We start from the raw sequence: 14,350 nt of genomic DNA on the forward strand, positions 1-14,350 counted from the left end.
ATGTTTGTTTACTTGATGTCCTGTTAGTCTCTTATGCTATCTTTGCTTTTGCTCTCCTTTCCTTTTCTTTTCTTTTCTTTCTTTCTTTCTTTCTTTTTTTTTTTTTGTTCTACTGCATTTAGTCTGTTCTTGAATCCTTCTATTGTATTTCTCAGTTAAATTATTGTATTTTTCAGTTCTGTGATATTTGCTTGGTATTTTCTTGTATTTTCTTTTGAAATTTTCACTTTTTTCATCATTTGTTCTCTGAGCCAAGTGAGCATATATATTGACTGCTATTTCGAACTATCAGGTGAATTGTTTATCTCCATATCACTAAGGTCTTTTACTCAGGTTTTATTTTGTTCTTACTTGAAATATTCCTTTGTTTCTTTATTTTACTTGACTTTCTATTGATTTCATTGATTAGATTAAGTCATCTCTCTGTCTTGAGTGACACACCTCACTTAAGAGATGAACTTCATCATCTGAGTTCTTGGTTGTCTCATACTTTTTTAATTGTCCAAACAGCCTACTTTATTCTTAGTTGCTCCCAGTAGTTGAAGGTGTGCCAAGATCTGTCAGTGTTCCAAAGGAGAGGATCTTAGTCAACACTTAGATTCAGGGACCTCAGGCAGCAGCTTTTAATGTATGCAAAATACCTCTTTGAGGGAAAGACTTCTGTCGGTCCATTCTGTGTTGTGCCCTAGGGTGATAGTTCACTTGGTTTTGTTTTGTTTTGTTTTGTTATAGTACTGTGGAACCTGTGAATACAGGCTTCCTCACTACCAAAGCCTGTTTATCCAGGGATGTGCCCTATGGGAAACATTTTGTGTGCCAGGCCTGTACACTAGCTTCTGTCTTGGAGACACCAAAGACTTGGTAGGGGGCAAAGGAGAGGCACCCACTGGCCTTCTCAGTCTTTGGAGAGTATTGTAGTCAGCTCTTAGATGTGTGTTTAATTAGAAGCCTATTCCTCAGGCTATAGCTATGAGGATAAGCTAATAGACTTCTTTCATAGAAAAACTGGAGGTGCATTTATTTCAGTCCGCTGTCTCTGTGTTGTGCCTTGGGGAAGATAGCCTGTTAACAACTGTTTCTGTTTCTTATAGTCTTATGGGATTGATGAATTTAAGCCTTACTGGCCACCAGAGCCAGGCAGTCAAGGAGTTATCTTTGGGCAGCAGCTACAAAAGCTAGAGTACCAGATGTGTTGTATTGCACTTTAAGATTACTGATTCTGCAGTCCCGAATTTTTATTATCCTATGATTTTTTTTTAACAGCTGGGATTAAACAAATACTATTTTAACTTAAACAATCACATGTCATTTTAAAAAAGACCAGTTTTCGTAGTTGGTTTTATTGAGGGAATGCGGTCAGCAACTCAGAAAATGATATGCATTGCCATTCCAGGTGATATTATCTGGAAAGCTTTACTAGTATGTTTCTTACCTCATTTGCCAGAGTATAGCATCTAAGAAGCAAATTAACTAGATGTTCCAAAATATAACATATGGTATTTGAGTTATGGAGGCTTTTAGTCTGCACATATGTAAAGACTCTAAGGAAGCTACCCTGACATTGCCCTGAGGATATGGGAGAGCCAAATAGGAAAGTTGATACTCAGAATAGTCAGGTATTTTTTTTATTTTTAGATGTTCTAAACAAACCCTGAAAGTGTTCCAAGCTCTGAGAAACATTTTAGTAGAAACTAATTTAGGGGTTATTTCCTAAGGCCTAGTGGTGCACTGGGTGCAGAGGTTTTTCATTACGCATGGAGAGAGTTTAGAATGGGCCAAACCTAGTCTAGGGGTAAGTGGAGACCAGTTCTTTCCAGGAATTAGACCAGTGAAACAAAGCTTTACAGTCAGGAATGTGCTCAAACTCTGGTAGAGTAGATGGCAAGATGTTTTGCCTACTAATTTCAGGGTCACTGGGATCTATACCTTATTATTGATTCTCAGTCAGCTGAAGGGGAGGCCTAGTAGCAAAATTCTGTAGTCAGTACAATAATAGTGTGTGAGAGGAGTTTTAAGTGAAAGTAAAATGCGAGTTCACATACTGATATAATAGAATTATTTTCACAATCCCTTTGAATCTCATTATTGGTCATTCTGAAATTCCAACCGTACTTGAAAGGATTTTTCAAAGGTAGTTTGGTAGTTCTTAAAAAAGGGCTAATTGTTTTTGACATTAGATCAAAGATGAACTCACTCCTACTTAATGGAACCCTTAAGAAAAATAATACAAGAATTTATTATTCTCCCAGAAAGCTTTTAACAGTTTGTATTCAAAGATGTAGACTGGAAAGATAAGAAAATTTGAACTTTTCAATGAATGTTTGAAAGATATCTTGTTTACTGCTGTTTTGGCAATATTGATCAAAATTTAGTAAATATTTGACTTGTTTTAGGATAAGGAATTATGCTAGGGAAATAAAAAATTAAAGGCCTTGATTTCAAGGACCAGAGAAACATAAACTTAGCTGTATAACAGGGAGAGTGAAACTGCTGATGTTAGAGAAACCTGTTAGGTTGAGGTCATCAAAGGTGTCCTCACAGAAGTAGCTCTTGACTGGGGTTTTGAAAGAGAAGTCCTCAAAAGGGATTTTGGGAAGAGGAAGCAGCTTTTGCAAAGATAGGGGGCACAGAAGCACTTGACCAGGATGGGAAGTAGCTGGGAAACAAAGGGTGGAGGGGAGGTGGGCGGGGGGGGGGGGGGGGGTGGTAACTGGGTGAGGGTCACTAAGGAGGGCGCTTGATGGGATGAGCACTGGATGTTATATGTTGGCAAATTGAATTTAAATTAAAAATTTAGGAAAAAAAAGAAATAGAAGGCTGTTGCAGCTAGAATGTTGTAATGTTTAGAAAGAAATTATGTGAAATGAAGCCACAAAAATAGTTTGTGAAGTAAAATCGTTGAGGAATCCTTCGTACTTTAGAAAAATAATGAGAGTTGATTAAGGTCACATACTTCGAACAATCCTGAAACTAAATTTTTTAAAAAGTGTAAGTTGTGATGATACTTTTTATTTAAAAAATGTCTGAAAAGCCCATTTCTTTTCTGGGATGGAGTTTGAATATTTGTATGAGCATGAAGTAATTTTTAGGAAATGAGTGACCTCAGGGTTGTTCAGACAACTTCAGTTAATATTTAAGGAAAAGCTTTATGAGGGAAATGTTTGAGAAAACTCACTGATTTTTTGAAATTTACACTCATCCAATTCACTTTTCATGAGGAAAAGGGGATCTTGTATGTGACCAGTGGCAGAAGTAAAAGTAGAAACCTAAAATAGAAATAGTACTACATTAAAAGCCAACATTTGGGGATCCCTGGGTGGCGCAGCGGTTTGGCACCTGCCTTTGGCCCAGGGCGCGATCCTGGAGACCCCGGATCGAATCCCACATCAGGCTCCCGGTGCATGGAGCCTGCTTCTCCCTCTGCCTATGTCTCTGCCTCTCTCTCTCTCTCTCTCTCTGTGACTATCATAAATAAATAAAAATTAAAAAAAAAATTAAAAAAAAAAAGCCAACATTTGTTCCAGTGAATTTAAAATAATTTTATGATACTGATAAAATGGTTGGAAATGTAAATAAAACATGTTTACAGGGGGAAGCTTAATGATTTTTTGAGACACAGAAAGGTTACTGCATTTTGTTTCCCTGAATTAATGGAATTAAACCATTTCTTACTGTATTTTCTCACGAATTTGCATTTTATTCACATATGTAAGCCCTGTTTTCTCCTTAAAAACTGTATCAGGCCATTTTTTTTAAAAAAAAGATTTTATTTATTTGAGAAAGAGGGGAGAGCACGAGCATGGATAAGAGGGAGAGGGGGGAGCAGACTCCTCACTGAGCAGGGAAGCCTGATGCAGGGCTTGATCCCAGGATCCCAGGATCATGACCTGAGCAAGATCATGACCTGAGTGGAAGGCAGACACTTAACCGCTTAACTGACTGAGCTGTCCAGGTGCCCCTGTATCAGGCCATTGTTTATTTGGCATTTTATTGGAGGTTCTAGCCCAGGAAAATTAGGCAAGAAAGAAAGAAGGGAAGGAGGGAAGAGCAGACAAAGGATTTGAATTGATATTTTTCCAAAGATATACAAATGGACAATAAACAAATGAAATAATGCTGAACATCATTGATTATTAGAGAAGTACAAATCAAAACTACAGTGGGATGCTATTTCACATCTACTAGGATGGCTGTAATAAAAAAGACAATAGCAAGTATGGCAAAGATACAGAGAAATTAGAACTCTCCCTTATATGTTGCTGATGGGAATGTAAAATGGTACAGTCACTTTGGAAACCAGTTGGCATTTTTTCAAAAAGTAAAATAGTTACCATGTGACCCAGCAACTCTACTCTTAGTTATAAACCAAGAGAATTAAATATATATATGTCTACACAAACACTGGTTGTAAATGTTCATTAGCATCATTAGTAGCATTATTCATGATAGTCAAAGGCTGTAAAAATCCAAAATGTTACTGACTGATCAGTGGGTACCCAAAATTTAGCAAGTCCGTATAGTCGGATGTTATTCCGTCATAAAAAGGGGTGAAGTATTGGTATGCACTATAGCATGGATGAATTTTGAAAGCATTATACTAGGTGAAAAAGAGACACAAAAGTCCACATATACTGTAATTCCAGATTAAATGTTCAGAATAGGCAAATCAAGAAGCAGAAAAATTTTTAGTTGCCTGGACTTGGAGGGAGGGGAGAATGGATAGGCATAGAGTTTTTTTTTTTTTTTTTTTGGAGGGGGGCAGTGATGGAAATGTTCTAATACCAGATGGTAGGGATGAGTGCACAACTGTAGATATATTAAAACTGAAGAATTGTATACTCTAAAACTGTGAGTTTTATGGTATGTGAAGTGAAGTATATACATTTTTTAAAAGATTTATTTATTTTGGAGTGCACGAGTGGGAGGAGCAGAGGGAGAAGGAAAGAGAATCTCAAGCAGGCTCTGCACTGAATGTGGAACTGGATGTAGGGCTCGATCTCATGACCCTGAGTCATGACCTGGGCCAAAACCAAGAGTTGGCTGCTTAACTGACTGTGCCACCCAGGTGCCCCCAAAGTACATAGATTTCTTAAAAAGTGGTGTTATTCAGCATCCAGCTAAGAGACAGAAACTATAGTAACTTGAACAGTGAAAGTTCAATGTACAGAATTATTAACCTGAACATGAACCGGAATTGGTTGGTAAAAAGTAAAGAGAACTTTAATGAATATAGGACAGATTTAATAAGTATCTACTAACCCCTGGGCTGAGTTAGAGTACCCCAGGAAGAGACTGCCCTCTTCTGTGCCTGAAAGCCAGGCCTTGTTGGAGAGTGCAGCTGTTGGTCAGTGGATGGTGAAGTTGGTTTTCAAAACTAGTTTACTGGAAAGTCTCCCTTTGGAGTGCTGGTGGAGGTCAGCTACAGGAAGGGTGCTGCACCTTGGAACTTGGTGCACATGAGAGGAGTGTTAGGGAAAGCTACTTATGGGGAGATGCCTTGCAGGTGGCACCATGCTAGTAAACTGCTCAACAGATGTGGGGGTCAGTGTTGGTTCTGTGCACGGCAGGAGTTGAGTGCTTAAAAAGCTGTTTTCTGCCAGGGGCAAGATGCTAGAGAAGCAGGTACTGCAGCAGCCTACCTGGAGTGGTATCCCAGAACCTTTAAGGAAAAACCTTTTCTCCTCCAGTGTATCTCCAGCTCCTTGCACTGACGAAGCGCAACCTCATGCTAGCTGGCCACAAAGCAGTATTTAAGGGGACTGGCTCCATTTGCAGAGCCCCCAGTAATGTGTGGATTTGGGAGGTGGGAGGTAATACATTGATAGCCAGCTCAAGAACCTCTGACATACCCTATGCCAATTAGAGATAAATTCTATTTTGTTGGGTTTAAAGGAAGTACCAGATCTCATAGTTATGACTAAACAAAATTTTCAAGTACATAGCCTTGTAATACTTTGAGAACTTTGTTGTAAATTTTTACAAAAAGCAATTTATGGTTGCTAAAAAACATTGAGCAGTATAGAAATGTTTAAAATGTAAAAATTTCTCTTATTCCTCAGTCCCTTAATATCTGTATCATTTGTCTCCTAAAATTAAAACTATTCCTAACGATTGCTGTTAAAAGTTATTTTTTCTAAGTACATATATAATAATAGATGTGTGCATACATATAAATGTATATATATATTCCCTCTCCCCCCCCCCCCCAGTGATAGAGATTTCATAGATAATTGTATAGGAGCTCTTCTAGGTTTTTGTTTGGATATAGTCTTTTTTCATTTGCAAGCACTTGTGTAAGCTAGGGTAAGTCAGATAACCATTCTCTTTGATTTTTTTAAACTTTTGAAATGAAGGGACTTTTACTTGAAGGGAAATTTAAAATCTGCAGTGGATATAGTTTGATAGTAGTAACGGAGGATGAAGTAGTTTAGTAACCAGTAATCAGTTTTTAGTGTAGGCTAGATGTTCATATTTTTCCATGTGTTCTACAATTTAAATGTTTCTTATTGTGTTAAAAATTTACATATGTTTATATATATTGCTGGTTTATGTATACTATTTAAATTTCAATGAAATTTGAAAGTTACAGAAATTTGTTTGTTTTTTCTTTAGAAAAATCTGCAAAAATGTCTCTCTACCCATCTCTTGAAGACCTGAAGGTAGACAAAGTTCTTCAGGTATGTCTAAGTTGTTTATGTGCTTTTCTTTAATATATACATTGTCACACATTCTACTTATAGGTGAAGTGAAGCAAAAAACTTAAATAGTGGATGTATTCATTTTTACATTAAACTTTTCAGTTTATTAATTGCAGACTAAAAAGTTATTAATTGCAGACTGAAAAGTTACAGAAAAGCTACCAATTCTTTTTCATTTCACTATGAATTAATAGATATGGGATATTATTACTTTAAAACTGGACTTAAACTCAAGATAGCTTGATTTTAAGACTCAAGTTTAAATTAAATACCATATATTTATGTTGGTAAAATACACTTCAACTTTTTAGATGCTCATAATTTTATTTAAAATTAGTATGTAGTTCTTTGGATCTTCAGATAGGACCTATCTTTAAAAATAATTCTTTGCCTTTACTGAGAAATTAAAAATTATAAAAATGGTGAATGCTATTAGAAGTAATATAAAGCACAATGAAAGTGATTTCCTTTAAGTGGCAGACATTTCATGTGAATATCCTCTAAATGTCTGAGTGTTAGAGATTATAGTATTTCTAATTTTATGAAGTCAAAAACTTTTTGTAGTTCTTCAAGTAAGTATTAGCTTTCAAGATAGATGCTTCTGCTTAAGAAAGTTTGAAATAGGGGTCAAGTCTTGCTGTTTTGTAAGTTTTTATTCTTTTTAGCTGGGGATAATTTGTAGTACTTCAAAGCTTCTTATTCTGAGGATCCTTTTACTTGAGGCCTTGGCCAGTTTACTCTAAATAAAAATCAATTATAAATTTGTGAGAAGTCTTTATTTTTTTTAAGGATTTTATTTATTAGAGAGAGAGAGAACGAGATAGTGATAGAGAGCCCAAGGAGGGAGGAGAGGGAGAAGTAGGCTCCCCGCTGAGCAGGGAGGCTGATATGGGATCCCAGGATCCTGGGATCAGGACCTGAGCCAAAGGCAGTCAATTAATGGACTGAGACATGCAGGCGCCCCTAAACTTGTGAGCAATCTAGACTTAAGCAACATCAAGTATAAAAGTGTCTTTTAGGCTAAATTGGCCTTTTTAAGGTATAAACCCCCAGCAATAATAGGGGCAGTTGTATGGTTGGAATTGTTACCTTGTAGCAGTGATTGGGTAAACATGTTCATCAACACATATTTTCCATCATAAATCCACTGAGAACATTAAAATGTGGTTTGTAAAACCTGAAATCTGTTCAGCTGCTAAAGGCTTTGAAGCTTCAATTTTTAGAGATTTGTCATCTTAAATGCTTTATTCTTTCTTCAGTATTTTGTCAGTATTTTTCTTATGGCATTTTTATTTCTGCAAAGTTCATCCTAACAAGAATACTTTGTTTTTAAAAAGCTTTTATCTGAAATACGTAGCCTTCAAGAATAACAAGACATTAATATGACATCAGAGCAGTGAGTGATAAGGATCTGCAGACAAATCTAAAAGAATGACTAATCTGTTTTTGTTCTTTATTGTTTTTTTTTATATATATATTTTTAATTTATTTTATTTTATTTTATTTATGATAGTCACAGAGAGAGAGATAGAGAGAGAGGCAGAGACATAGGCAGAGGGGAGAAGCAGGCTCCATGCACGGGGAGCCCGATGTGGGATTCGATCCCTGGTCTCCAGGATCGCGCCCTGGGCCAAAGGCAGGCGCCAAACCGCTGCGCCACCCAGGGATCCCCTCTTTATTGGTTTTTATAAAATTGAATTCTAATCATAGTTGACTTTGACAGAAATTTTTGGTTTTTAAAACTTAAAAGAGAAAGTTGATTTTTTTTTAAGATTTTTATTCATTCATGAGAAATGCAGAGAGAGGCAAAGACATAGGCAGAGGGAGAAGCCGGCTCCCTGTTTGATACGGGACTCAATCCCAGGACCCCAGGATTTGACCACAACCAAAGGCAGACGCTCAACCACTGAGCCTCTCAGGTGCCCCAGGAAAGTTGATTTTGACATATGTTTGGAAAATAAAGAGAGCTACAAACACAACATACTGACCTCTTTAAGGAGAAGCAAGTTATATAGATGTTCTGAGCAGGAAGTTTTAGCTGCTTGGAGATGTAACCATGAATAAGGAGGGAGAAACATCAGTTTTTATTCTTTTGGTGTTTGAAAATATTCTTCCTCAGCACTATACTCTTGGGCTGGTTTTTCTTGTTGTTGTTTCATTTTAGGTTTATTTTTGTTCTTGAGGTGTCCCTGCACAGGTAGCATTTATTTTCTAATCTTCTGACCTTGTACACGACAGCAAAGCTAAATTGCAGCTCCTATATTTTATAAACTACTTTACAAAAGCTGTTGCTTTTAGCATCATAAAATCCCTGAATCTCTCTCTATTGTGAATCCTTCACATAAACCTGTGGTGGTTACACCTATATAAAATAAGCTTTTAGAAACAGTGTTGTAACAGAGACTCAGTCTTCTAAGACAGTGAGCAGAAGTCAACACTATTAACTCCACACGCAGGCCTTGGTGGTAACCGTGTGCTCCTTGGGAGACCCCATTCCTTTTCTTTAAAAATTGTTTGAGATTTCACGTAAGTCTGAAATAATTTACCACATTTAATGGCATAAAGTCCTTATGCCCTTGTTGTACCATCTTTCTTCTGGTTTTGTTTTTACTATAGATTACATAATACATATATAACTGTAAGCTTTCTATATATATTCTCACTTCAGTATTCCTTGGATAAGAACAAAAGCAACGAGTAAGCAACGAGTAAAAGAATAGAAAATAATAACCAATGGAAAAAGGAACAATTTTTTTAAATGAATACATTTTATTACTATTTTTTATTTTAGGAGACTGAGCAGGGGAGAGGCAGAGGGAGAGGGAGACATGGAGGGAGAGAGAATCTTAAACAGACTCCACATTGAGTTTTTGGGGCTTGATCTCACGATCCTGATGTCACATGACCTGAGATGAAACAGGCGCTTAACCAAGTGCACCGTCTGGGCGCCTCAATACATTCTATTTTTAAAGCAGTTTTAGGTTCACAGCAAAATTGAATGGAAGATAAAAAGACTTTCCATCTTAGTTGCGCCTCCCCCCAACACACACACTTAGCATATCTTCCCCTACTATTAATATTCTCACCTGAGTGGTTCATTTTTCACAATTGATTAACATACATTGACATATTTTTACCACTCAAAGTCCATAGTTTACATTAGGGTTCAGGCTTGCTGTTATATATTTGGTGGTGTTTTGACAAATGTGTAATGTCATATCGCTACCATTGTAGTACTGTATAGAGTCTAGTATCGTATAGAGGTCCATACTGTAGACTACTGCTCTAAAAATTCTTGTCTATTCTTCCCTCCCTCCCCACTCATCTCTGGCAACTGCTGATCTTTTTACTGTCTCTGTAGTTTGCCTTTTCCAAAATGTCATAGAGTTGGAATTATACGGTGTTCAGGCTTTTCAGATTGGTTTCTTTCACTTAAATAATGTGCATTTAGGGGATCCCTAGGTGGCTCAAGAGTTTACACCTGCCTTCAGCCTAGGGTGTGATCCTGGAGACCCAGGATCGAGTCCCACATCAAGCTCCCTGCATGGAGCCTGCTTCTCCCTCTGCCTGTGTCTCTGCCTCTCTCTGTGTTTCTCATGAATAAATAAATAAAATCTTTTTTAAGAAAAGGTGATTTAAATTTCCTCTATGCCTTTTCATGGCTTGATAGTTCATTTTCTTTGAGTGAACAGTGTTTTTTTTTCCTTAAAGATTATCCAAGAAGTAATCCACTGGCTCCTAGCTCACTTTTAGCTGATAGCTGGTGATAGAACTTTGAAAATCCAATATACGTTGAGTCTGTGGACTATTATTTAAAATTATAGAGATTTTTATTGCATTTTATTTCAGTTTAGAATGTGACAGATTGTAAAACGATAAATACTAAAGTATGACGCAATAACAGTGTCAGAACATTTACAACCCAAATGAGTGAAGTAGCATCTAATGCTTTTATAGGCTATACTTATTTAAATTAAGCATCAATCACTCCAAGCATTTTGGGACTACTCTTGGCATTAATTTCAGGGCTATAAACATAATAGTATAATTCACATTTTTTTTCCAATTAAGTAAAAAGTGATATTAAAGATTGGCCATACAGCTTTAGCAATCTTGTCTCTAAATGATATATGGCTATTTTAGAAAATCAGATCTATCTATATAGGAAAAACGATTTCATCTTGGAATACTTAATGTGACATGGGCTGTGAAGGGCAGCCTGAGAGGAGTTCCTGGCATACTTGAGCATGAGTAGCATTTTGATAAATATATATGCTGCAAAATGATTTTAACAAGTTTGTTTAAGTTACAAATTAATTATTTTAGTGTTCTTTAATGTCAGTGATAAAGTATGCATTTGCATACTTTGTAATTTTTTTGTATTTAGTATAGTGTATTCCTTTCTTATAGTTGCTAAAATGAAGATGAAGATTATATCAGTGGGATATGTCAAAATGGCAAAATACTAACAACTTAGTATTTAAATTTTTAGGTGTTTTTCTGATATGTGACTTGTATGAATATGGTTGAGCTTTTTCCTTAGGCAAGTATTATTAGAGTAGTTGGTAAAAAAAAAATAATGAAAATTTAAAATATGCAGCCATACATTTTGTAATGCATTTTGAAAATGCTACTTTGTAATTTGCAGCACTATGAAATATTGGTTATATGGTACTTAGTCAAATTTTATATCACAGTGTTAAAATATTTGGAATATGAAATGTATTTTAGATTTGCAGATTTCCTTTTTTTTTTTTTTTTTTTTTAAGATTTTGCTTATTTATTCATGAGAGACACAGAGAGGCAGACACACAACACAGGCAGAGGGAGAAGCAGGCTCCTCACAGGGAGCCCTATCCGAGACTCTATCCCTGGACTCCAGGATCACACCCTGAGCTAAAGGCCGATACTCAACTGCTGAGCCACCCAGGTGTCCCTGCAGATTTCTTTTGAAAAACTTGTTGAAGTGTTTAAAATTAAACTATTTTAGAGAAAGAGTGAGCATGAGCAGTGGGGGTAGGGAGGAGCAGAGGGAGAGGGAGAGAAAAAACCTCCAGTATACTCCACCCTGAGCATGGAGCACACATGGACCTTGATCTCACAACCTTGAGATCATGACCTGAGTTGAAATCAGAAGTCGGATACTCAACTGACTGAGCCACCCAGGTGCCCCCAAATTAAACTTTATTGAATAATAAGACTTCAATGTTTTAGTTTCTTTTTGGAAATACTGAATTTAACTTATAAATTATATAAGACTTTTAAGCAAGTGTATATATAGCATTGTTAGAATTTTCTTTTCTTTTTCAGGCTCAAACTGCCTTTTCTGCAAATCCTGCCAACCCAGCAATTTTGTCTGAAGCTTCTGCTCCCATCTCTCAAGATGGAAGTAGGTTTATACTTTGGGTGTATTCTTCTTGAACTGAAATATGTTTAAGCCTTCTCTTACTGAAATAGGGAATCCAAGATTTTTTTTTTTAATCTACAGCATAAAATATGTGGCTAAAGTTCTTGTAATAGTAAAAGAATGTTTACTTCAAAAAATAATCTTTAACCAAGAAAGTGAACTATGAACATGAAGGATAGATTTTATAGCTTAGTCAGAATTAAGTGAATTAAGTTAAATCTCAACTCTCATAAGTCCCTAACTAATGACTGATTCATTTATGAAGAAAACCTATATGTGCACTGTGCCCATACTGCTGCTCTTGAACTTGCTAAACTGTCCTCCGTCTGTGTGGAATGAGGGTGGGTTTTGAAATTTCCAGCCAACTCCTTTTGGGGGAGCTTCCCAAATTCTGGGATTTCTGCTAGGTCTCCATATACTTTTCTTTGGTTCCTTTTCCTTCTAAGTTTATAGAGACTTAGGACAGAACCCCTAAATAATATGATTTAAAATAAAAGTATTAAATAGGTTTTTGTAGCCAGTCATAACTATTTATAACATTCTTTTAGACAGTTCATTTTAAGTCACAGATTATATAAAAACACTTTTGGAAATACTAATTTTGCTACTAAGTTATTTACTGTTAATATTTGAATATATTGTTTCTAAGATTTCATTAGAATGTGTTTAATGTTTTTTTTAAATAAGACACTAAATACACTTATAAGCTTTGCTTTTTTTATTCAGAAGAATCATTTAATAGCAATCAGTGTTTATTAATTGAGTTGTAAAGTAGCTGGTTGACAATAAACATTATAGTCAGTTGTTCAGCAGTGGAGAATCAGTGGTATGCTTATGAAATTCCTAACCAAATAGATTTATTTTAAGAAAGTAGGAAGATGATTTATTTAGAAAAATTATTTTTATCTTGACTATTTAAACCTTTTCTATATTTCTCATTTCTAATTGTCATTATAGACATAAGGAGATGATTTTCCAAGTTACTAATATAGATTCATTCTAGATTTTATAAAATACATGTAATTTCTTAACACAAATAGAAGCCCATAATAACAACAGTTTTCATTTTAAATATTCTGATTTTTTTTTCTTTATTCATTTATTCATTTTAGATCTCTATCCTAAACTATATCCGGAGCTGTCCCAGTACATGGGCCTGAGTTTAAATGATGAAGAAATCCGTGCAAATATGGCCTTGGCCCCTGGAGCATCAGTTCAGGGGGTATGTATACTGTACTTAATTTTGAATTGTATATAATATTTTAGAGATAAAAGCTCTCCTCTTCATGGGCAACTCACAAATTTATAACTTTAGCATTGGCCTCTCTTCAATTTTAGATTGCCTTCTGGGTATCACTTCTTAAATGATTTACTCTCTCTTAACCTTTTACCACTTTTCTACTTTATTAGGAGTTACAGATCCAGATGCTTTTGAGTAGTTTATTCTCCTTAGTCTTCTGCATTTAGTCAGTTATTAAGACTTAGTGATTCTGTCCTCCTCAGGTTTCTTGTATTCACTTTTTCCATTCCAGCCCTATAATAACTGCTTCAGGGTTTCTGTACTTCTAACATAGATTATTGCAGTCATCGCTTAAATTTTCTCTGGTAACTTCTTATATCAAACAGTGCTAACCTGCTGCTAGATTCGTCTTTCTGAAGTACAAGTCTGTCATATCTTTTTTTGGTCATAATCTTTTAACATTCAACATTCTGAAGTTTAAAGCTTTCTATAAGACCTCCCAACTCCAGGCTTTTAAATGTTTTTTGTAGCTTCTTACTAAGGTCCTTGCTGTAAGGCCATAGCACTTTATAGTACTTACTATAATTGTAGTTAAGTCATTAAGACAGGATCCATATCTGTCTTGTTGCCATAACCCCAGTGCTTAACATAGTACCTGGCATTTATTTATTAACTGTTTATTGAAAACTTATTTATATTATTCAAGGCCCATTTGGTAGACAGTAGGTATGTCAACAGAAATGATTTAAGAAATTAGAAAGGTTAAAGAATTGAATAACCAGACATTGAAGAAAGATGTAATTGCAGAAAGTTGCTGCTCCTTCTAGGACTGGGGTGACACAGGGAAGGGTTTTGAGTTTTGAGTTTTCAGAACGTAGAAGCTTGTGGGAGGGGACCACTGCTGTCAATACTGATACCTCTGAGGGGTTGCAAGTGAGACAGGTGCTGAAAGTGGCAGTAGAAGCTGGAGAATGGAATCAACTGCTGCCACTAGGGGTTAAGGGC

At 35.9% G+C, this 14,350-nt stretch overlaps 1 protein-coding gene across 7 annotated transcripts in view; it reads left to right on the plus strand.

Annotated features, from left to right (window-relative positions):
- The window catches only part of LOC112678488 (syndecan binding protein), a 38,615-nt gene that overhangs the window by 13,230 nt on the left and 11,035 nt on the right, over positions 1-14,350 (plus strand). For 5 of the 7 annotated variants that reach the window (XM_035708518.2, XM_049103937.1, XM_035708520.2 and 2 more), the window contains 3 exons: positions 6,613-6,677; positions 12,009-12,087; positions 13,218-13,327. In XM_035708518.2, coding sequence (XP_035564411.1) covers positions 6,627-6,677; positions 12,009-12,087; positions 13,218-13,327 — 240 coding nt within the window. In that variant the 5' untranslated portion in view covers positions 6,613-6,626. Of the gene's footprint in view, positions 1-6,612; positions 6,678-12,008; positions 12,088-13,217; positions 13,328-14,350 lie in introns of those variants that run through there. The other 2 variants (XM_049103938.1, XM_049103939.1) reach the window with 1 other exon arrangement.

The sequence above is a fragment of the Canis lupus genome, chromosome 29 (genome assembly GCF_003254725.2).
Source record: "Canis lupus dingo isolate Sandy chromosome 29, ASM325472v2, whole genome shotgun sequence".
Taxonomy (NCBI): Eukaryota; Metazoa; Chordata; class Mammalia; order Carnivora; family Canidae; genus Canis; species Canis lupus.